Raw genomic sequence first — 25,157 nt, forward strand, 5'->3', positions numbered from 1 at the left:
GGGATTCCACTGTTGTCACTGGGACTGCGTAGATGAGCAGATGCCACAAGACTCCGGGCAGGATGGAATGTTGGTAGATCCAGGCTTTAAATCTACCAGGCAGGACCGGATTTGTCCACCTTGGTGAGCCAAGCACAAGCTCTTCATTGGACTTCTGGATGGCAGCAGAATCTTTTAGGCTAGAGTTTAAGAGCTTCCCCAAGCTCTTGACTGGTTACTCAGTGATGGATTACTTTCCCCTTCTTCAGCACCATGGACCTTGACTTGGAGGGCTTGAAACTCATCCTTGCCCATGTGATGAGTCTCTCAAGTCCTTCTAAAATCCACCTGCTCCCTGGGATTGATGTTGTTGTAATGGTAAGGTCGTCCATATAGGTTTTTACGGGGGGCTGTCGTACACCTGACTTTATTAAGGGCCCTCTGCATTCCACTTCGGCAGCCTTGACCACCATGTTCATTGCGAGGGCGGAGAGGGTAACAGGTGATGCCAGTCTGATGTTTCTGACCCAGATGTGTCCCTGAGCCTGAACTTGTTATAATAATCCAGGATCAGGTCCTTGATCTTACTGGGAACATGGTGAAGGTGTAGAGCAAGCTCAACCAGTTTGTGTGGTATGGACACGTAGGCATTGGTAGACGAGGTAGGATACGCCACTGCGGCCTAGGGTAGATGCTGTGCGGGCTGCCTTGATGACCTCCTCAACCTCCTTCAGACTTGGCTCTGTATAGATTGGTTGACCAATAGCTTTATGATTCTTACATATAGATGCCTACATACCATATATGGCTTGTTGACACATCAGACTTATCAGAAATGCAATTGTTGATTCTGAAATTGGAAATTGCATTTCTATGAGTCGTAATCCTTTTTCAACACATGGTGAATATATCCTTGTTATTCTTATTAGTGAAAAAGGAATTGGGGGGTGGGGGGGGTTCCCTATTGGACTATGGATTCATCACTCTCCTTAAATCAAACCATCTCTACGGGGTCTAATCGCCAAAGACTTTCCACATTCTTATTCATTCATTCACAAGTTAATAAATATTCTTTTACCATAAGAATATTGATTTAAAAAGTGTTAATCACACTGCTTAGAGCACAGGAGTACACAGTAATCGGTTGTCATATATCTCATATTCTTTGTATGTGTTAGGCAAGGAACAGATGTGACTAGAACAGATATGTAACCTTTCCACTGCATGTAGTCATAATTCCCTTTGGCCATTCCACCTGCTACTAGGCACATGGAGACCTGTACCAGGATGATGGTGGCCTATATCTATGTACACCTTTGGTACCATTTACTATGTCTATGTAAACTAGCCTGATTTATGATGTCAATGCTAACCTTATTAAAAAATTACCCAGAGGAAGTCCTGGAGATACTGGTAGCAGACGCAGCCAGGCATGAGCGGTTATGACTATATAGTTTCCCTTATTTGCCAGACACCATTAGAGTTGAGCGGAGGCTGAGTGACCAATGGGAATGAGGGACCTTCCAGCCCCTAGAAAAACTGCATAAAAAGTGCTGTGTTCATAGCAATTCAGTCTGCTCCCAGGACCGGGCTTGAGTTTGTTGGTGTTGCTGTTTTAGAAAACACAGGAAACTCTGCTTTTGCATCAGACTTTTTTCATCTCCAGAGAGTCGTTGGGAATCCAGCATGGTCTCTTTTTGAATAGTTAAAAGTGGCTTTTTGTAGATTGTTGGGCAGCTGTTGTAGTGTAAAAGTCAAAACCCTCATCAGATATTAGACCATATAAACTGGATAAGATACAAATAGTTATATAACCATGTTAGTGTGTAGACTTTTGCAAAAACTAATCCTGCATTCATGTGTAATATGCAATGTAACGGTGTGAACTCTTAGTGACAGATTAGTTGTGAACTCTTATTGACACACATAACCTATCACGCGCTGTGTAATGATATAATGCACGAACCTACACTCACATGCTGTTGTGAACTTATAGTAACACTCATACAAGTTACCACGTGCTGGGTGAAGAAGGTAGCACACTCACTTGATTGTACTGTTTAATGCACTTAAGAGTTCATATAAAGGTCACACACACACTCAAATGATTACGTCACGAGGAACTGTAGCATGTGAGTCACCAGGGATCACGTTTTTCTAAAAATAAGAGCACGAGGGACTGTAACATGTGAGTCCCCACAGATCACATGATTTTTAAAAAATAGAGTGAGAGCTATTCCGGAAATACTGGTGGCAGATTCCAGCTTGAGCCGGAATAACGGCAAAAGTCTGCCACCAGTAAAAACGGATCAAAATGGGAAGGACTACAGAAATGGGTGGAGATCTCTTCGACCTCCACCAGCATATAAGCCAGAGCGCTGAGAGCAGTTTTTCAGTCATCCTCCGGAGGCTGACTCGTGAGTTTGTCTGTGTTGTTGCCTGTGAACACAATAAACTCGATTGCACCAGATTCTGCCTATCTCCAGTGTTTTTCTAAGTACCTGCCAGCCGAACCTAAGATACTGAATTGGCAACAGAAGACACTTTAGAAGAAACAAGGAGGACAGGGTCGGGAGCCGTCAGGCCCAATTCCAGGCACCGATTTTTGTCACTTCACTGTTTTGGACTAATCTGGCCCCAGTTTGAGACAAGAATGCCACAACGATTTCCACTAGTGAAAACGCTACTAGTCAGCCCTATTGATTTAACTTTAAAATCGCTTGCCATAGCCTATACCTTAAGGCATGCAGGCAGTCAAAAACTGACTTCATGTAGGCTAATTCCACCCCCAATCTCAAAGCTATGGAGTCAAAATTTTGAAGCTGCCAATTTCACATGTAACCAGGTACAATATATGGTTTAACACAGGCACTGGTCTAGTGCTGAAAAAGAAGAGCACGAGACAAATAGTTTGTTTAAGGCCTTTTATGCATTTTCACATAAACTTTCTTTCAAAAGAGATGCAACACAGAAATACTGCAATCAGAGCCGAGTTTTCACAGTAAAAAAAGTTAAAAAACAAATCCGAACATATCATGTATTAACAAAAAAAAAAAAGGATCGAAACGTCTGAAAAAGAAAAATTTTCAAATATAAACTGTTTTCAAAGCAAAAACACTGAACAACTTAATGCAGAATATTCATACATTTTGAGGTAGCTAGTAAAAAGAACGATTATTTGTTGACACCTAAACATTCAGAAACAATGCCATTCCAACAGACATCTGATAGTGATACACATACAGTGTACACATATACATATATATATATATATATATATATATACACAAACTGTTAAAATACAGAAAGTGCTTTGGAAAATCAGGAGATCCACTTAATTACAACAACAGTAACTGATGTTTTCACTCATCAAGCACCTGTCAGTTTGGGAGTGAAACAAATTGTAGAAGCTGCCACCTTTTCCCTCACTGACTGGGTCTCGGAGGGGTCTACTTGTCTTCCCAGTCCAACTCAATTCTACAAAGAACAGCAGGAAAGAAATGGATTATGCCTGTATCTCTCAAACTAGAAAACCAGATGAAAAATACACAATGTGTCTGTTGGCTTTAAAACAATTGTTGTTATGCATATGAAAATGTATTACCTTTCATTGGCTTTGTCACTGTTTTTCCACTTGTAATTTTTACCAACAAAGCCTTCTGTAAAAATAAAGGTTAGGAACATGGGTTTTAATCAGACACCTTAAAAAAACTTAATTTGACTATTATATGAATTTCTTAACGACAAATAATGATCATTTTAGCGACTTCAAAAGAACACACTTAGTTTTACTTTGGGACCCCGATGTATGTCATTTGTCCTCTGTATGGCCTCAGTCCTGCTCCTCTTCATCAGGAGGGGTGTGGCCTTGTGCGAGTTGTGCCCTTGTTTGGGTACCTTGTCACGGTGACTTGGTACTGGTCTAGCTTCCCTCAATGAATTATTCAAAGTTCTCAAGTCCTCCTTCATTCCCAGGCTAGTTTTTCCATTTCTCCTGGTCCGGAAGTGAACTGGGGTATAACCTTCCTTCCACCCTTTCACCAGTCTTTCCCGTAATGATTTTTCAGAAAATGATGGGCCTTTTGTGTTAGTGCAAGGATTTAATGTTGAGGGGGTGCTGTGAGACCGGTGTAGTTTAGGTGAAGACAAATGCTGTGTAGGAATAGATGAGCTCTGCTTAGATGAAGTAGCACTACTGGAGGATGTGGTTTCTCCAGGCAGAGACATATTTCTTGAGTAGGCAAAGCGTTGTCTGGCTTCAGAAAGTTGTCCACTTGTGGAAGGCAAGCTCCTGAGGGAAGTGGATGGGCTGTCCTGGCTAGGTAAGGGAAGCTGTCTTGAAACCGTTCTAGATTTTGGTACTTTGGCCTGAATGTTATGCTCCTTGGCATGGTGTTTATCATTTTCAGGTTGTGGTTTGGGCACAAATCTTCCTTGTTTATTTCTGTACAAATGTGGTTTATTCTTTTCACAGATGTCTGGCTTTTTGCTGAATACTGTGGAGGTCTTTGGAGGCAGAGTTCCTTTTTCATCCTGCTTGTGAATTCTTTCAGCGGGTTGGGAGGGTTTCACAAGAAGAAAGTGAGGAATCAAATGATTAGGATCCAATGTGGAGTTGGACTCCTTGTCCGCAGACTGGCGCTGCTTCTCTGGTGAATCTTTGGATGACAGTCTGTTTTTGTGAGGCTGAGCATTACCAGTTCTACAAAGATGCCCCACAGTTTCAGTTGAAGTTCTGTTTTTTGCAGAAACTAAGTCATCACCAATGTCCTCTGATTCTGACAAGAGTAGATCTTGTGTATTTGCTTTCTTTTGGCTAAAACAGCTTTTTTTAACCACTTTGTCAGAATCACAGAAAGTTACTCTTCTTTTTAAGGTCCTTTGTCTGTTGGTCGTGTTTTGAACATGCTCATGTTCACCTTTAGCTTCAATCAGCTGTCCACTCTTTTTCACACTGTGTGACACATCAGAGCATGCATCTTGCATCGCTTCTTCATACTGTGTAACATAAAGTTTAGACGGGTGCTGTGACAGTGCTGAGTCTGTAAGAGAGAGTTGAGTTTCTTCTTCAGCAGTTTCACACTCACTGTCCTCAGTTCGAGAGGTCTTTCTTGTTTCTTCTACACATGAGTTATCATCACTATCCAACCCCGAAGAGAAATAACTTTTCCTGCTTGTCTTTTTATAGTTTTGGTAACTGTCATCCTCTGAGTCAGTGTCATGGATTGTAATAATTTCTTCTTTTGAAACATTTTGTCCGTTATGTTGAACATGCTCAGAGGGAGCTTTGGTGCCAATCATCTGCACACACTCCTCTGTACTGTACAACAGGCCTGCACACGATGAATCATGGATCGATTGATGCTGCTGTGCAGGTAAGTCTCTAGATGGCAGGCTGTTATTTTGAAACTTTTCAACAGTTTCACACCAACTGTTCCCAGCATCTTCACTGTCGTCTGAGCTTGAAGAGAAAAATCTCTTCCTTTTTGCCTTCTTTTTGCAATATTGGCCACATTCATCCTCCGAATCAGAACCACTGATAAATATCTCATCCTTTTTTGAAATCTTTTTTCCATTGGTTTTGGGATGAACACGCTTAGATGCAGCTTTGACTTTAAGTCTTTGCAAACTGCTAAACTTGTTAAAGCAGCTGGTTTGAACTTTTTGCGTATTTGTCAACTCAGAGCTTACACCCTCTTTTGCAGACACAACCACATCTGTCTCTAAGGGCAGAGGTGCTGAGCTCTCAAACAATTTCTTGGACACTGTCATAAAGTTGCGCTCTAATTCGGGTGAGTAATCAAGGCTGTCTTCAGTTTCACAGCTGTCTACAGACTCTCTCCTGCTCTGGGGTGTAAGTGGTTCTCCCTCGGAGTCCATTTCACGCTCAGGTGTGCTCCTCCTTAGTGGCAACTCAACCACGGTCTTAATTTCCATAGCTGTCTTTTGTTGTAAGGTTGCAAGTGTGTCATATACCTCTAAAGGGGAAAAAGCAGAAGCTTGTGGATTTGGAGATGGCCAGTGTGTTGGACTTGTGTCACACTGCCGTTCTTGTTCCCCCATTTCCCAAACATCAAGCACATTTTCTTGTGGGCTATCCTGGTCTTGCTCATGTGCTTCAAAGTTAAGGTCTGACACAACTATGGGAATTATTAACCAGTCATCATCCATCTCATCATCAGTCACCTCTCCATCTTTCAAAATGGGGTAAGGACTACATGAAATAGAGTGGTTTTCCTGTTGCTCACTGTCATATTTTGGACATAACCGACCTTCAAAACCAGGATCAGTTTTAGAATATTGTTGTGCTACAATAAGTGCCTCTATCTCTGGTGAAACCTGCTTCTTTGGAATTAGTTCCTCATCTGAAATGATATCCGTCGTCATCAGAGCCTGACCCTGCACGAGTCCATAAGCTTCATTTTCAAATGGTGACTGCTTAACATTGGGTTCAGGTGCTTGTGTAGGTGAAGATCTCTCACCAGAGATATACTCAGTCTGTTGACTTTCGTCCTCACTTATATATTCATATATTGGGTTTTCAGAACATGCTAGAGAGCTTACTTCCCAGTGCTCTAGGTTTGGAAGTTTTGTGTCCAGCTGTGGCATGTCATTATCTGATATGTCTTCATATAGTGGATTTTTTACAGTGTCCGTGGAGAATGCTTCCTCACCCTCGCTTTCATATGGAGGGGCATGTTTTTTGGCTTCAGAGAGTGACATGCTTAAATCAGTTTGTGAATCCACACACCCTGTGTCCTCTTCTAGATCTTCACAACTTGTTTGGGTGCTCAACCATTCACTGTGGTTTATAGGAATTGATACTACATTTTGAGTTTTATCAAGTGATGAATTTAACTTGGAATGAGCAGTTGCTTTTTTACTGGTAACACCACAATGTTGTTGATCATCAATGCTTTTCTTTTTCTTTGTATTTGCGATTAGATTTTTACTGAGTGATGTGGATTGAAATGTTTTGTTTTTAGGTGCGACTGAAGTTGACTTGGTTTGAAGATCCTCTGAGATGTCAGTTATACTTTGCACACTGTCCAACCCTTCTGCCTCCACTAATTTTAGGGCTCCACTCTGCCGCTCTGGCATGTATCGTTCTCTGTCATTAGGCACTTCAACTCTTGTGTCCAAATCTTTGGAATTTGACCAAAGAGAATTGTTTTGTTCTTGTGACATGCTGCAGTTGAGCATTAAACTGGTTTGCTTCTCAGTCAGATCATCCTGGGTCATTCCAGGCATGGATGTGAGAACCACTCGACTCTCATCTTCATTCTTTGTGCAGGTGAAAGCAACTTCCCTCATTATTTGTTGATATTCTGTGGATGTAAAAAGATGAATGTTATCTATATTTCCATTCCAAAATTGTTGCAGTATAACTTCACAAAAATTCTCCATCTCTGCAATGGTCTCTACACTCTCCAGACTAGCAATGAGCTCCTTCAGTGCAGTTAATGAATACTGAAGAGTGGCCATGCCATTCTTTAAGTACTTATAACATCATTTACTATAGAAACTTTTATCATTGCTATCAACAAGTGCTTTATCATCATAGTCATCTGAATAAACAAGTTTGCAATTGCCATTTGCAGGCATAATTACATCCAAGTGCTTTTTTACTGACAAATTAAAATCTACTGATGCACTCTCAACAGGGTTAATAGTAGCAGCATGTTTTGAGTTTTCTACAGCAAAGGCTAGTGTACCTGATGAATTTTTCTCTGATGCAGACGTACCACAATAATAACTGTCATTTTCAAATAGTGACTGCTTAATGTTGTGTTCAGGTGCTTGTGTATGTGACAACGTCTCACCAGCGATATCCTCCATCTGTTGACTTTCATCCTCACTTACATCTTCATACATTGGGTTTTCAGAACGTGCTGGAAAGCTTACTTCCACATGTTTTGGGTTTGGGGGTTTTGTGGCTGGCTGTATGTCTTCATAAAGCAGCTTTTTTACAGTGTTCATGGAGAATGCTTCCTCACCCGATGCACTCTCAACAGGTTCAATTTTGGCAGCACATTTCGAGCTTTCTACAGCAGAGGCTAGTTTACCTGTTGAATGCCTCTCTGATGCAGATGTAGCACAGTCACCTGTCTCTTCAACCCTCTTTATAAATTCAGCATTTGTTTTGCTGCCCTTTGAACTGTCCTCTTCAAGTTCTTGTCCAACTGCAGCAGTATACTGCTCAGTCACAGCACAGTTGAGACTTTGCCATTCCACATCTTCTTTGTCAGGGGCGGAGGTTGTGGTGAGATGGTCCACACTGTCGACCTTTGGCATGATGCTGTCAGGCTGTGGTGAGTAGACCCTGTCTGAGTCCTTATTGGAATGTTCGTACTTTCTGTTTTTCTGAGTTAAAATAGTCTGATATTCTGCAATACTTTTATGAACAAAGTCCAGTATATCGTCATCTGTAGGCGGTTTTGTTTTTCCCACAGGATGGACATTTTCTGTGGATGACTGACTGCTTGGAGAAGGAAACATAACCTGCTGCTGGTGGGGGGTCAAAGGAGTTCCTCCTGAATTATCTAGGTTTTGTGTTCTAGTCCATCCACACTTTAGCGATGAACCTTTGACTTGCTGAGCTTTGCAGTGTCTTCCATCTGAAAGATTTGTAATAGTAATGACCTCACTGTTGGCATTAGTTTCCTTTGATGAAGAAGACGATGTGGTAGAGTATTTGGAATCTGAATCATTTCCTTTCAGTAAGGCAGTCAGCAGTTTTCCGCCATTATAAACAGATTGTCTTACAGAGTTCTCATTCACCAATGTCCCAAAGTAACTGCTGCATTGTTCTGATGTATGAAATTCAGCATTATCTTCTCTGCTTATTTGGTGGTGACTGTTCCAAGAAGTATATTTACTATCTGTGGGTGACAGATGCTGCAACCCAGTGCTTACTTTGTTTGCCTGTGACTCCTGATGGTGGTGGAGTTCCTGGAAATTTTGTTGTGATTGTGCATAGCCTGGCTGCAACTTATCTGGAGTGTGAGCCACTCTAAGCTCCCCGGGATATTGAGTGGCTACCATATTATTCTGTATTCCATTTTCAGGTTGAACCACTGGTACAGGTGCAGTACTGATGTCCTGAGGTGATGGGAGAACACCAACATTACTCCGGCACTGGAACGCAGAATACGCCCCTCCTTGGCTGTGTGGAAATCCAGATCGCATTGCATGCAGAGCAATCTTTCAAGCGATGACTTCAGTTCACTTCTCAGGTCTAGAAAACAAACAAAGGAAAATCAGTGGTCAACTAGTATCATAATCACTACATTATGTGCCTTTTTTTAAGCAGGGAACCTAAAGCTAGATTTTTGGTAGCATGCTTAATACCACTGATGAGTGTCACTTGACAGAAATTATGAAATTTTGACACTATTTTCATATCACACACCTGGAAAGTTTGGTATGTTGCGGACATAGTCATTTTTGCAGTGCTACTAACAACGCCATGGATATAGTAGTTTTCAATCCAATCCACACCAACTCTGACATGCTTTTCATATCTCTCTCCCAAGAAGTATCCCTCAGTCAGCTGCAGCTCATAGTGAGCTGAGAAGACAACAGCTGGTCAAATTTCCTTCACCAGGCTGACTGGAAGCAGATATTAACTGAACCAAAATATTTCAATATTCAATGTAGATAGGGCTTCGTTAAAAACAAATATTGAGCCGGATATTTCTGTGATTTAAACAGTTGTTGGTGCAGATTATGCATCACTTAACATTACAAATAGTCTTGGACCATAAAAAAAAGTGTCTCTGGTTACAGTGGAGACGACCCTAAACCTTTCACTTAAGCATAGATTGAAAATGGCACGTGACTGTTAAATTTCTATTAAGCAAAACTCATCAAAAGTATCAAGTGTCCTACCATAAATGAGGCTTTGCATTCAACAACCCCTTCTTTTGGGGCGAGTTCCTCAACCTTTATTTGAGAGCTGCTCAGGTGGTGGTTCTAAATTCAAGTTCCAGATACTCTCAAAGGGAAGGGAACTTACTTTTCAAATGTTTTTTTTAACAGATATCGAACAATGTTAAATAAGTTCTAACATGTCCTTGCAGAGCTCTGGCACCTGTTGTACAGTCCTTCCTGTAACGTTACCAACAACCAGACTAAGTTAGCTAAATTTGTGGCTTCAACAACAGTGTATTGACCACCACCCAGAACCAAAATGGATGGTTCCTGTAACCAACGCTACAGTGTCCATTATTTTTATGTACACCCTACTCTAATGCACTACGATTTCACCTGCTTGGAAAGAGGTGAAAAATAATGAGAATTACTGCCACGCGGTTATAAGCCTCCTTACTGCACACCACTCAAGTTTCTCGAACAGTTTGCATCCATGTCTGTGAAAGCATAGATAATTCACACCCATTGTCCCAGCGACAGCACAGAAGATCTGTACAATAAGCACAGTTTCAAGGTGGGCACCCAAAATGAGTGTCATTAATTAAGTAAACTAAGCATTTCCTCTTCTGCTCCCTAGATATGACATTGAATAATAGTCAGAAAAATGTTTTATGCAGAACATTATGATGTCACAGTGAAGCTGACCTTTGACCCTTTGAATAAAAAATGTCATCACTTCATTATATTATCGTATTGGACATATGTGTGAAGTTTTGTCATAATAAGCATATGAATTCTTGAGTTATGGCCAAAAACATATTTTGGTAGGTCACACTGACCTTGACCACAAAATTCTTATCAGTTTATTAAAAGTGGATGCTTGAATCAATTCTAAAGTAATTCCCTTATGGTGTTCTTGAGATGTCATGTTCACAAGAATGAAACAGATGAGGTCACACAGACTTGACCTTTGACCTATGACCAATAAAATCTAATCAGTTCATCATTGAGTCCATGAAAATGTTTGTGCCAAATCTGAGGGAATTCCCCTATGGTATTCTAGAAATATCATGTTCATGTTCATGAGACAAAAAGGTCACAGTGACTTTAATCCCTGACCCATGACCACTAAAATCTAACTCAGGTCACTGAGTCCAAGTGAATATTTGTGCCAAATCTGAAGAAACTCCCTCACGCTTTTCATCAGATACTGTGTTCACGAGAAGAAGATGGATGCAAGGTCACAGCGACCTTGACCTTTGACCATGATAATCTAACTCATGGAGGTTACTCCTCCAGTCTAAGTCGACCTTTGACCATGATAATCTAACTCATGTAGGTTACTCCTCCAGTCCAAGTCAACCTTTGTGCCAAATTTGAAGAAATTCCCTCATGGCGTTCTTGAGACACTGCGTTCAAGAGAATGAGATAGACAAGGTAGCAGTGACCTTGACCTTTGATCTATGTCAACCAGAAACTACTGAGTTAACAACTCCAAAACATAATGCCTCTAGCCATGGCTATCGCCAGTGCAGAGGTATAAATATCTGCGTGGAAACGCCAAACATTTGGGAAAAAAATCTTGACACACACAAAAAAGATGGAAAAATGGAATATTAATAAAAGGTAAATGTGACTAAGTGTAATGCAAACAGATTCAGCGAATAAATTATGATGTTCAGTCTTGACATATCACTGCAGCGGCCACTGCAAACTCTCTTCACCGTTTCTGGATGGCTTTTAATATGCCTATGTATACACACAAGGCTATTACCAGAACTCTTCAAAGAGCACATAGCTGTAATATAAGTTGCTCAAAAACCTGTGTTATCTATTTTTTCTTGGTTTTTGACTGGTGCTGTTTAAATTACATCATTTAATTGCACCCTATTCTTTCGACAGGGGCTTTGTTCAATCAATCAGTCAATTTTATTTATAAAGCCCAATATCACAAATCACAATTTGCCTCACAGGGCTTTACAGCATACAACATCCCTCTGCCCTTTGGACCATCACAGCGGATAAGGAAAAACTCCCCAAAAAAATCCTTTAAAGGGGGAAAAAAAGGGTAGAAACCTCAGGAAGAGCAACTGAGGAGGGATCCCTCTTCCAGGACGGACAGACGTGCAATAGATGTCGTACAGAACAGATCAGCATAATAAATTAACAGTAATCCGTATGACACAATGAGACAGAGAGAGAGAGAGAGAGAGAGAGATGCAGGACAGACAGTAATGACAGTAGCTTACAACAACATTAATGAAAGTAATAATATTATAGTTATAATTCTGGCTACTGTGGTACAATATGTTGAAAGTATGTATTAATATCTGGCAGTATACATGTGTGACAATAATCATATGTGTATAATAACAGTAGACGTATGACTAATGAATTGTTGCAACCTACTGCTTATCTAAATAAACCAACTACAACTATTAAACAGTTGAGGATGGAAAAGGCATGGCATTTGCATTTCCATTTTCCAATTTTCTGGAAATTCAGTAAATGCGTGCTACATTTGGATGAAAACCCATCTTCTCATCCTGTCTCTCAACACAAACTACAGACAGTGCCACTGCACTCAGTCCTTGGCACCTTTTGCACTGCCTGTTCAAGGCAGGAATATTGCGCCATTATTCCACCATGCCATTTTGTATATAAGGTAGGGTTGTAACGATTACCGGTAAAATGATAAACCGCAGTAAAATTAGGTAAAGTTAGTATTACTGTTTCAAATTTTAATTATCATTAAAACCGTATTTGATTACCCCACTTTGAAAAACGGTGATACTGCTCATTGCCTGGAAAAGTAGCAGCAGTAGTCCCTCAGACACACGCGCAGTTTGCAATGTTTGGCCTCTGAAAACATGGCAGAAGGCACCGAGGGGTCATCCCTATGTTTCCAGGGTTCTATGTTTCCTGCTTGGTTGAGCGGGCAACATAGAACCCGGGAAACATAGAACCTTTTTTTGCAGGGTTAAGTGGGGAACATAGAACCCGGGAAACATAGAACCCTGGAAACACAGATACGCTCCCGGCACTGAAGGCACCTGCACGGACAGTGCTCTGGAGATTTTTTCCCCCTCTAAAAGGACAAAGTCTGAAGTCAGGACGTATTTTGGATTTTATAAGGATGCTGAGGGGAAACTAATTGAAGATAGTCACCCTGTCTGCAGAAAATGCAGAAAAAAGTCTCCGCGAAGGGGGGTAACACACGATTTTGATGAGCCATCTCTTATTAGTTCAGTCACTGTGTCTGTTCATGTGACAGCTGAAATGTTGTTGTAGTAATGTAAAAAGTGCCAGCAGATGGAAGGAGCTACATTTGAAGTACCGTACGCAAACATACAAATCACTGAATCCTCCACAAGTTCCTACAAATGTTTCACAATAAAAGCCTATTTAGAAAATGGAGGGATTCTCTCAGCCGAGGTTATAAGGGGCTTTTCATCTGAAACAAATTCAGGAAGTGTTGAGTTTGAAATGACGCACAATGCATTAACTTTATAAAGCCAATGGGAGCGGATAAAAAGCCCAGAGGCTGTTCCAAAGATATTGGTGGCAGACGCACCCAGGCCTGAGTCACTGTGTGTGTGTGTGGTTTCTGTGGTTTGTAAGCCAAGTGAGACGTTCTATGCTCAGCATGCCCCAGTAGCTAACTTTCTCATTACCTCAGTAGGCTAATATATCAGGCTGTCAGGGGAACAACTCCAGCGGATATTTTTTTCCCCACTTTCCTTGAGCCATCGGTGGACTTATTGGGCTTTTAGGCCAAAGGTGCCCTCACCTTTGCAGTGAAACGCTGGAGGAGAGGGAAACGTGCCGGTGCGCTTGTGCGTCTCTGTCAACGCAGACACTGCACACTGCTGCCAGGTATATTTCTCTCCAACGTGCGTTCGCTGACCAATAAACTGGATGAACTTCAGCTACTGATGGTGAAAAACGGAGACTTTTCTACATCTGCAGTTTTGTGCTTCACGGAGACGTGGCTGTGTGGATTGATACCGGACTCTGCGCTGCAGCTGGCAGGCTTCCAACTCTTCAGAGTGGATCGTAAAACGGAACTCTCTGGCAAAACTAAAGGTGGAGGTATCTGTTTTTACACTAACGGTGGCTGGTGTAATGATGTGACAGTGATCCAGCAGCACTGCTCTCCTGATCTGGAATCTTTTTTCATCAAATGCAAACCTTTTTACTCCCCCCGTGAGTTTGCTTCATTCATTCTGGGGTCCGTTTCACAAAGCAGGTTTAGTGAAAACTCTCTTAGTCTGTTAACCCTGAAATGAGGGAAACTCTGAGTTTTCCGTTTCAAAAAGGGAGGTAACTCAAACCATAGAAAGAGGGGTAACTCTAGCCTGTTTCAGAGAGAGAGGTAACTTAAGCTCTCGGTCAGTTACCGTAGTAACAGACTCTATGAACCTAACCTGGTCGGGACCAGGTTTTTCTCAATGAACCTCGAGTTTCTCTCTGTCTCCGCCCTCTTTCAGAGCCACACACTCCATGTGATTTCCTCATTCATTCAGTCAGCAGGTGAGTTTTGGCGTAGCCTAATTCTGCCATCTGTCATTAAAAAAATCATTTAAAAAAAATCAGTCAGTATATTAGAAGTCCATTAGGCACAGTAGGTGGCGACTTTTTTCACTAATTTGATCAAGATTTGTCTTTTAATTCTCATTTAAAGCAAACCTCACGGACTGCATTTTTTCATCTGCGTAATATTGCGAAAATTAGGCCTATCCTGACCCGAAAAGATGCAGAAAAATTGGTCCACGCTTTTGTTACCTCAAGGCTGGATTATTGTAACTCTCTATTATCAGGTAGCTCTAGTAAGTCCTTAAAAACTCTCCAGCTAATTCAGAATGCAGCAGCACGTGTACTAACAGGAACTAATAAACGCGATCATATCTCTCCTGTTTTAGCTTCTCTGCACTGGCTCCCTGTAAAATCCAGAATTGAATTTAAAATCCTACTGTTAACTTATAAAGCTCTAAATGGTCAAGCTCCATCATATCTTATAGAGCTCATAGTGCCATATTATCCCACCAGAACACTGCGCTCTGAGAACGCAGGGTTACTCGTGGTCCCTAAAGTCTCCAAAAGTAGATCAGGAGCCAGAGCCTTGAGCTATCAGGCTCCTCTCCTGTGGAATCATCTTCCTGTTACGGTCCGGGAGGCAGACACCGTCTCCACATTTAAGACTAGACTTAAGACTTTCCTCTTTGATAAAGCTTATAGTTAGGGCTGGCTCAGGCTTGTCCTGTACCAGCCCTTAGTTAAACTGACTTAGGCCTAGTCTGCGGAGGACCCCTCTATAATACACGGGCCCCTTCTCTCCTTCTCTCTCTCTCTCTCTCGTATCCTATTACTGCATCTAGCTAACCGGCCATTCTGGATGTCACTAACTTCGGCTTCTTCTCCGGGCCTTTGTGCTCCACTGTCTCTCAGATTAACTCATATCACAGCGGTGCCTGGACAGCGTGACGTGTGTGGTTGTGCTGCTGCCGTGGTCCTGCCAGATGCCTCCTGCTACTGCTGCCATCATTAGTCATTAGTCATACTTCTTCTGTTATTATACACATATGATTATTGTCACACATGTATACTGCCAGGTATTAATACATACTTTCAACATATTGTACCGCAGTAACCAGAACTATAACTATAATATTATTACTTCCATTAATGTTGTTGTAAGATACTGTCATTACCTGCATCTCTCTCTCTCTCTCTCTCTCTCTCTCTCTCTCTCTCTCTCTCTCTCTCTCTCTCTCTCTCTGTGTCATATGGATTACTGTTAATTTATCATGTTGATCTGTTCTGTACGACATCTATTGCACGTCTGTCCGTCCTGGAAGAGGGATCCCTCCTCAGTTGCTCTTCCTGAGGTTTCTACCGTTTTTTTTCCCCCGTTAAAGGGGTTTTTTTGGGGAGTTTTTCCTTATCCGCTGTGAGGGTCTTAAGGACAGAGGGATGTCGTATGCTGTAAAGCCCTGTGAGGCAAATTGTGATTTGTGATATTGGGCTTTATAAATAAAATTGATTGATTGAATTGATTGATTGACTAACATGGCATGTCCTTTTGATAATGATCCAGTGGATTCAGCATTACTGCGCAGAGAATTAAATAGTCGTCGGGAAATGGTTATCAGACCGCGCATAGATGTTCTAGCATTTCCACACAATTATCTTTTTGAGCTGTACCGTTTCACGTCACAGTCCATCATCTAGGCTACATACACAACCTAATCCGTCCTTACATTTGCAACTTTACCAATCGTAGTCATGCTCTCACATCCCAGCAGATATTGTGTGTTGCGCTCATAGACTGTATAAAAATGCGCTGCGTTTCTTTGCAAATGGAAGTTTTTTGTACAATGTCGGAGATGCTGAGCACTTGAGTAAGGCAACTGTATGCAGGGCGGTCAGAAAAGTGTGCTCGTTTTACAGGCATCTGCCTTCTTTCTGTTGGCTGAGTAGAAGTCTGTGTTAGTTTAAATAGGCTTAATTATTTAACAGAACATGATATAGATGAGAGAAGACATGTGTGTGAAAACAGCATTATGTTGGGGATAAAACAACTGCACAGTCAAACAGCCACTCAATATTTACTTTACAATGTAAAACATGATCAAAATGAGGTACCCCCATGAGATTATGCCGAGGTCTTACTTGTTTGAACAATGTTTTTATAGTTCATCCTAAACTGCTGCCAAGTGTGCTTCTCCCCCGCAGGATTGCACCTAAATGAAATAAATTAATAGGCTACCATTCAAGCAGTTTTCCCCTGTAATATTATTGTGATTGCAAAGGACTACATTTAAACTTTGCATTGACCTGAGCAGCAATGTTGTCCCACGCCGTCTCCCTCTCTTTTGCAGCTGCAGCGGTGTTGCACTTCTTTTTGAAAACGTGTGCAAACTCTCCGTATGAGCGCATTAAGATTTCTAATTCTAGTGGAGTGAAAAACGCAGCGCTCCTCTTCCCCGTTGCCATGGTGACTCGTCAAATCGGGGCTCCATTGATGCTGGCTTTTTATAGTTGTGGTGCACGCGCTTAACTCCAGGTGAAACTACTCCGAGTTGATTAAACTGATTCAAATCAGCTGTTCTGGAACCGGAAACTCAGAGTTTCCTATCTCAGAGTAGATCAACTCAGAGTTCAGGATTAGACTCAGAGTTTGTTGAACCTGTTTTGTGAAACGGACCCCTGGTCGGTGTTTACATCCCACCGCAGGCCAACATGCAGGAGGTACAGTGCACGCTCGCCAACCGGATACTGTGTGTGGAGCGGATTTACCCAGACTCCTTAGTTGTTGTCCTTGGCGACTTTAACAAAGGTAGCCTCACCCATGAACTCCCCAAATACAAACAGTTTATAAAATGTCCGACCAGAGAGAAGAATATCCTGGATCACTGTTACACAACTATTAATAATGCCTATCACACCGTCCCCCGCGCTGCACTGGGCCACTCTGACCATGCCACCGTCCACCTGATTCCCTCATATAGGCAGAAGTTAAAGCTCTGTAAACCTGTTGTGAGGTCATCTAAGAAGTGGAGCAGTGATGCTGTAAAGGATCTCCAGGCGTGTTTGGACACTACTGACTGGGGTGTTTTCAGGACCGCCACCAATAGTCTGGATGAGTACACAGAGGCTGTGACATCATATATCAGCTTCTGTGAGGAGTGCTGTATACCATCACGCACTACGGTGAGGTATAATGGAGTTAAATGAAATGAAGTTACATGAAATTAAGTTTTATAGACATTTTTTTTTTCTCTCTCTCTCTTCTCTCTCTTTTTTTTTTTTACTCAGGCCAGTAAGAATATACAAGGGGCCAGTGAAACTCTGAACTACTGGCCCAGGGGGCCAGAGGGGAAAAAATGTTATGTTGAACACTGTGCTAAGCCAAAACAGAACAAATAAGGAAATTCTGGCATCGCAGGAAGAAATGCAGCCGGGCCCACAGCCAAAAATTAAATATCGACCACTGTCTGTTGAGTGAATGAGCTGGAAAGCAATTTCATGAATGGGAAGCATGGAATAAAAAATGATCTCATTCATAAGGGAAAACATGAAACTAACACTGGCACACAGAAGAAGCTCAAGGCACTCAAGGACAAAGAGCCAGTGCCAGAAATGAAGGAAAGAGCTCCTCCTTGTTGGAGAAGGTGTTATCAGTGCTGTAAACAATGAAAGGATCATCACATACAGCCATCCAAGTGCTATGGTAAGTGGACTTTTCTCCCAGGTACTGTCAAACAACCCTGGAATCAAACATGTTATAGTTAAAGCTGTGCAATTAATTGTCTGGTGATCGTGATTACGATTTTGAGGTCAAACGATTTCAAAATTAATGAAATCTAGGGTAAATGATTATTGGTCACGGATGCCTGGAGATTTTATTTTGTTTCTCAGAAGTCGCACATGCCCAATACCGCCCTCCTCCCCTCCTCTCCTCTATTCACTACATGAGCCAGTCGATACAACAAACAGAAATCATCAACAAAAATCAGAGAAACCAGCTAAATTAATGTCTAGACTTTACCAAGGTTTGATAAAAGCTTTTCCAGATGATATGTCTTCTACTAAGAAAAAATGGGAAGATGACCTTGAGGAAAATATTGATGAGGAGGAGTGGTTGCAAATCTGGTCAAATGTACATTCTGACACTACATTTGGAGGCATAAGCTTTTACAATTTAAGATTCTGCATAGGACATACTATACTCCAGTAAAACTGCATGCCATGCATACAGAAATGTCTTTTTTGTGTTGGAGATGTAAAAGACAAAAAAAGGTCACTTTTGCATATGCTGTGGTCTTGTGATAAACTCACACACTATTGGAAGGAAATATGTTCTGTTACCTCACTTAATCTAGATCTCAGTTGTATACCCAATCCTCATCTCTGTTTGCTTGGTAATTTTAATTTTGGTGACTGTTACCAAAAGAAATTCTGCAATCTTGCTTTCATAGCTGCAAAAAAATGCACTGCTGTCAACTGGAATGCCCCTGCTCCTCCAACCCTATCTCAGTGGAAGGCAGAAATGTCAAGCTACATCCCATTTGATTATTTGTACTATAAAATGAAAGGAAAGCTAGATATATACGACAAAATATGGACTTCTTATGTAGCTTGTATTAACAGTTACACAGTTAAATATTTGTTAAAGTGGATTTCTGCCAATACTGAGGTGTGGTTGTTTGTTGGGGTTAGGGCTTGTATGAATTTGGAAATAGACCAATGCCGTGCTTTATTGTGGTCGTCCTTGCAGTTGTATATTTATGTATAGACATTTTGAACTATCTTTGATACTTGAATCCCTCCTCCTGATGTTAATCAAAGTCTCTAATATTCCGTTATTTAAGAAGTATTTATTAATCCCAAAGGGAAATTCAATTTTTGCAACTTATTATTTGGTATATTTAGAACTATCTGCATCTGTAGCTGTATCCTTAGCGGTGTCCTGTCTACTGTGTTTGTTTTGTGTTGTCTATCCAATGTTTTGTATTGTGATATGTCTTACGCACAATTTAAAAATAAAAAAAAACTATGGACATGGACTGAGGCAAATGAAGACAATTTTCTCCAGTCTGAGAAACCAAAAAACTTCCAGCATCCCTCTCTGTCTCCCCTGCAGAGCGAGAGCAAGCCGCAGGATGACAAAAATAACACTGCTCCACCTCCCCACCTGTATCCTCACACTCCTCGGACTCTGTAACAACCGTTCCCTCCCCTGTCCCACCTCTTAGATTCACAAGCCAGATACTAGCTAGTAAGGTCTAGGATTAGAATGATCCCACTCATGGGCATTGCCATCACCTATAAAAAGTTGTCTACTAGCAACTTAACAACGTTTTGAAGCTGAACAATTGCTTCGATTACTTTATGTCAGGTATTCCGCCCCATCACTGCACTGAGACTGCACTCATGAAGGTAATAAATAACATTCGCCTGAACACTGACTCAGGCAAAGTCTATTTTAGTGCTGCTGGATTTAAGTGCTGCTTTTGACACAGTGGACCACATTATTTTGTGACAAAAACTAGAAAACTGGGTCGGACTCTGGAACTGTTCTTAAATGGTTCAAGTCATATCTTCATGAAAGAAGTACTTTGTCTCGATTGGTAACTATAAGTCAGAGCAGATGGACATGACGTGGGGTCCCAGACGGAGCGATTTTGGGACCCCTCTTGTTTAATCTCTGTATGCTTCCATTAGGCCAGATCATACAATATAATAACGTAGCTGACCATAATTATGCAGATGACACGCAAATGTACCACTTTTATCAGGCGATTACAGACCTGTTGAAAGCCTGTGTCACTTTGCTGAGCAAATAAATGATTGACTGCCTCAAAATCTGTCTTTGGGCCTCAGAAAGACAGACAGAGTCAGCTTTCACCGCAAATCCCTCTGTGTTATAACTAAGAGTCTCACAAGAAGCCTTGGTGTTATCCTGGACTCATATTTAAATTTCCATCGCCACATCAAATCCGTAATGTCATCTGCCTACTACCATTTCAAAAACATTGCTAGAGTCAGAGGTAGAATGTCAAAGCAAGACCTTGAAAGGCTCACCCAAGCTTTTATTCCTAGTAAATTAAATTAGCTAGAAAACATGATTACATTACTCCAGTTCTAAAATCCTTAGACTGCCTACCTGTCATTCAGAGAATGCTGCTTGTGTATAAATCACTCTGTGGTTCTGCCCAAATATATCTCTGACAAGCTTCTAACATATGAACCTTCTAGGACCCTGAGGACATTTGGGGCTGGCCTACTGACCGTCCCAAGAATCAGAACAAAACATGGTGAAGCAGCATTGTTTTATCATGCAGCACAAACCTGGAATTACCTTCCAGATGATGTTAGACAAGCCCTGACTCAAAGCTAAAAACATTCCTTTTTTAACCCTGCCTACTCCACCCTGTAATAACTGCAACCTTATTTTTTACATGCAATCTTACTAATGACGAAAACTCTGTCTGTGGGTGTGTCTGTTCCACGTTTTTCTCCTCACTGACTTGGTCAATCCATGTGAAATTTGGCACAGTGGTAGAGGGTAATGGGAGGATGCGAATGAAGCAATATTACATCAATTTTTTTTGTGTGTGTGTTTGTTTGAATGGGGATATGTATGTCTGATCATAAAATGGAAAATAAAAAATACATTAATCCAAAATATTACATCAATTGGCCAAAGGGGGGCGCTATAGCAACCGAATTAAATTGCACACTTTGAATAGGCATATCTCATGCCCTGTATGTCGTAGAGACATGAAACTTTGCACAGAGATGCCTCTCCTCATGAGGAACAAATTTACCTCAAGAACCCATATCTTCCGGTCATACAAATTTTCTGCCATTTTGAATTTTTTAAAAAACACTTAAAATCGATCTCTTCCTACGAAGTTTGACCGATCTGCATGAAACTCTGAACATAATCGAGGGACCAATATCTAAAGTTATCTCTTGGCAAAAGTTGGAAAACTTACTAAACCTGAGCTTCTATAAGGCAAAGAATATTGCAGAGGGCGTGGCTCATCACATAAAGGTATAACATCTCAAGGGTTTCACCGATCACCATGTAACTTTGTAGGCATATGACCACACATAATCTGAGGGACCCCTCCATTATTAACCTGGTCAAACAAAATGGGGGCGCTAGAGAGCTAATTTCTTATCTAGGCCTAACCACCATATCGATTTTTACTAAACGTGGTAGATATGTAGAACAGGACGTCTCAAGGTGACTGGGGAAATTTAACTCTAATTGGCAACTGGGTGGCACTATAACAACAGAAAAATGCTTAAAAATGGCTAAAATGCGACTGATCGCTGTGGCTCGCTCTGTGGCTGAATGTTTGGATTTTTTTTTTTTTCCAAATTTTTGGTATGACTAAGTCATGGTATGGTATGCTGTACATAATCACGGAAACTGTCAGTGTGTCATTCTGTCAGTCAGTCATTCTGTCTGTCCCATGTTTTTCTACTCACTGACGTGGTCAATGTATACCAATATACTACCAGTGCGCCCCACTTTTAAGTCAATACAACATAAACAATTTAACCATCTACCTTTCAACGTGCTACCTCAACTACTAATGTACAGTTCTAGCCCACTAACTATCCCACTATTGGCAATGGTACTACTGGACTTTAAATAAAACAATTGTACTATCAAATTCACAAAAACTCTGTCTGAATACATTGCTCCTCTTAATGGGTTCAGTTGACTATTTAATCTGCAATTTCCTATGACCTGTATCCCAAACACACGCCATGTGAAACTGTATGTGGGTAACTGTGTACTCAATGGGTATGGACTAGTTTTAAATAACCTTTTTATCTTTACACCTCTTGTCTGCACTTTCGCTATTTTTAATGGTGATTTCTTTTTTAAATTTTTAACATTAGTAATTAATTTTACCTTTTACATTTTTTCTCTTTTTTCTATTTCTTTCTCTATTTCATTCACTTTGGATTACCCTTGTGTATGAAATGTGCTATACAAATAAAGCTGCCTTGCCTTGCCTTTAAGTGGTTACATTTCATTACAGTTCAGTCATAATATTTATATGTGGACAGCACTACTATCATTGTTCTCATCCATAATGATGATGAGCAGAGACAGCTGGTATAAATGGGCTATCAGGGCTACGCCCTGCCTATCTTTTACAATAAAGATGAGAAAATTATTAAATTAAAGAAAATATTAAAATATTAGTTACTGAACCTTAGAACTGAACCTATAGTAGCAACAGCACTAAAATAGTCACAAAAACACAGGATTTATCTAAATGGGCTGATTTTTTACAGCCAATACTCCTAATATCAGCTTCCAGTCATTGTTGTTACAGCATGAGTGACAGTTGTCGTGACAAGCCCCCTTAATTTACTGTCCAGTTGGGCTAAATTAATTCAGCCCAGGCCACTGACTTTTGGCCAATAACAGTGCGTGGAAGTACAGTGAGGGCCTGCCTGCTGTTACTGTAGTGGGAGAGTGAGCGTTGAGTCTTGCAAATTGCGTTAGGATCATGCTGAATAAGGTGGATTATTTTTAATGCTGTCCATCGAGCGGGACCTCATCCAAAAATCAGACTTAAATGACTTGGTGATTAACCTGTTCGCAACCCAGAAAGGCCATCGATGTGAGCTTCTCTTCAAATAACGCAGGCCCAAACCCTAACCTCTTATTAAAGGAGCATTACTCCTTTCCTTTCTTTACCTTTCCTGTCTGTGTGTACAGTGGAAAATAGTCAGTGTGTGTGAGTGTGCGAGAGAGAGAGAGATTTTGGCATCAGACCATTTTTGTAGTTAGCCTAATTCTCTAGTTTTGTTGTAGTGCATTGTTGCTGTAACCTGGTACTGTATCTCGGTGTGATGTTACTGTTACTGCAGCTGAACTACTGATCAGTATAGGCCATAGGCCTAATGCGTTAGCCCTCCCACCCAATTTCACCACGAGCTGCTACTGACGATGAGACTCCTTCCTGACAAAAGATGAATTGATATTGCTGCGGATTTCAGGGGTAGGACAAACATTAGGTAGGACAAAACAGTGGGACAAAACGCTGCCTTGCCTCACCACAGACAGCCATGTTCTTAATCATAAAACTTCCATATTACTTTGTTGTCGCTTACGTTAGTAAGAATATAAATCACTATGGCAAACTGCAAGGCATTATAGCATATGGTAGTCCTAATTTGGCAGATTTTTACCTAACTGACAAGCCATGTCACTAAGTCCAGCCAGAATAATAATTAGACCCACTAAGAATGGATCTGGTTTTAACTGCAGTCTGGTCAGTGTTAACCGGTCAGACATGCCCTGCTTATTTATGCATCAAGATGTAACGTTAGCTATTTTGGACCAAACAGGGGCTCAAGATGCAGATGACTGACAGAGCGATGATCTGTTTCGAGACCAAAAACAAGAAAAACAAAAGCGCGTATTTAGATTTAAAAAAGCCAGTTGACATCATGTAATGTGTGTTTTATGATCTGGTGGAAGGGTTTTTCATTCAAGATATGATGTGAAGATAAGATATGATGGGTTATAGTGTGATTTGCACTGCCTGCCCCATTGACTCCAACAGAACTGACACCAAAGTCTGGCTCCTCAAAGACTGTCACTAATGTCATGACCTTTCCCTCTTAAAGATTTTCCTTGGTTACGACTAGGTAAAGAAGAGCTCACAACAGGCCTCTCTCACAGCAAACATTTTGACTTGTCACAGTAAAACGATGGCTCTGTTCTGTTCTGGTGTTACAGTGACCATGACCAAGCATACAAGAGACCAAGAACCTGAGGAAAAAGCAGCTAAATGAAATTCAGAAATCATAAATTTCATGATTCACACCTGTACTTTTCTAATTGTAACAAGTCAAAATGTCGTCCGTGAAAATTGCCTATGGTTGCACTGGTGTTGTCCAGATTTTCAAAAAAAAAAAAACCCCAGATCAGTGGTGCCCAACCCTGCTCCTGGAAAGCTACTGCGCTGCATTACTTAGATCTCTCCTTAATCTACCAATTATAATGATCTGCTCATTATGAAGCCCTTGAGGCTTGCCAGTAATCCAGGTATGTGAAAATTATGCTCACTTGTTCATACAAACTGTGGACGTGAACAGTTAAGGATGAATTTGGTGACCCATGAAGGAACTCACAGTATCTGAAAACATAGGTCCAACCTAAGTCTGTTCGAGATGGCATATTTGGTGCCCCCTTAAGTGTCCATCCCAAACAGTATCTTCCTTGGTACACTGCTGCACCAACGCATTCTTAGTTGGGGGGATTTACTCCATTCCTCCTACTTTCTTTGTGAACAACTTAAGATGAGCTTGATCAATGATGAGTTGGCTGCTGGTGTGATCACAGGATTGTGACACATGCCACAGGGCTTGACGCTAACTTTTTTCCCAAGGAGCACATGTGCTCCTAAGTTGAAAAAGTAAGGAGCGCACAAAGAACTTTAGGGGCACAATGTAAATTGATCAAGTAATGTGTTTTCCATAATAAACGTGATGCAAATAGACATTTACAAGCAAAATTATTTAATGAATTTGTATACAAAATGTACAGAAAGGTAAAATCATCAAGTTTTGAAAAAGTATTGCTATTTAATTTTGTCTTTAATGTTATTATCTTATTATCTTTGCAATATGATTATCTTATATAATGTTATTACTATCCTAAAACATTCTCCAGGTCCTCTGAAACTCTGCAGGACTCACAGAGCTTTCGCGGCGCCCACCGCAGGGTAGGGCGCAGAGGACAGGATTTGGGGGAGTAC

At 41.0% G+C, this 25,157-nt stretch overlaps 1 protein-coding gene across 1 annotated transcript in view; it reads right to left on the reverse strand.

The window, feature by feature from the left end:
- Positions 1–1,121: 1,121 nt before the first annotated feature.
- LOC125882977 (uncharacterized) overlaps positions 1,122–25,157 on the reverse strand; it is a 40,854-nt gene continuing 16,818 nt past the window's right edge. The window contains exons 2-5 of the mRNA XM_049567033.1: positions 7,803–9,217; positions 3,762–7,307; positions 3,584–3,638; positions 1,122–3,456 (exon numbers count right to left, since the gene is read on the reverse strand). Coding sequence (XP_049422990.1) covers positions 3,429–3,456; positions 3,584–3,638; positions 3,762–7,307; positions 7,803–9,168 — 4,995 coding nt within the window. The 5' untranslated portion in view covers positions 9,169–9,217 and the 3' untranslated portion in view covers positions 1,122–3,428. The remainder of the gene's footprint in view (positions 3,457–3,583; positions 3,639–3,761; positions 7,308–7,802; positions 9,218–25,157) is intronic.

This window comes from Epinephelus fuscoguttatus, linkage group LG22, assembly GCF_011397635.1.
Source record: "Epinephelus fuscoguttatus linkage group LG22, E.fuscoguttatus.final_Chr_v1".
In the NCBI taxonomy this organism is placed as follows: Eukaryota; Metazoa; Chordata; class Actinopteri; order Perciformes; family Serranidae; genus Epinephelus; species Epinephelus fuscoguttatus.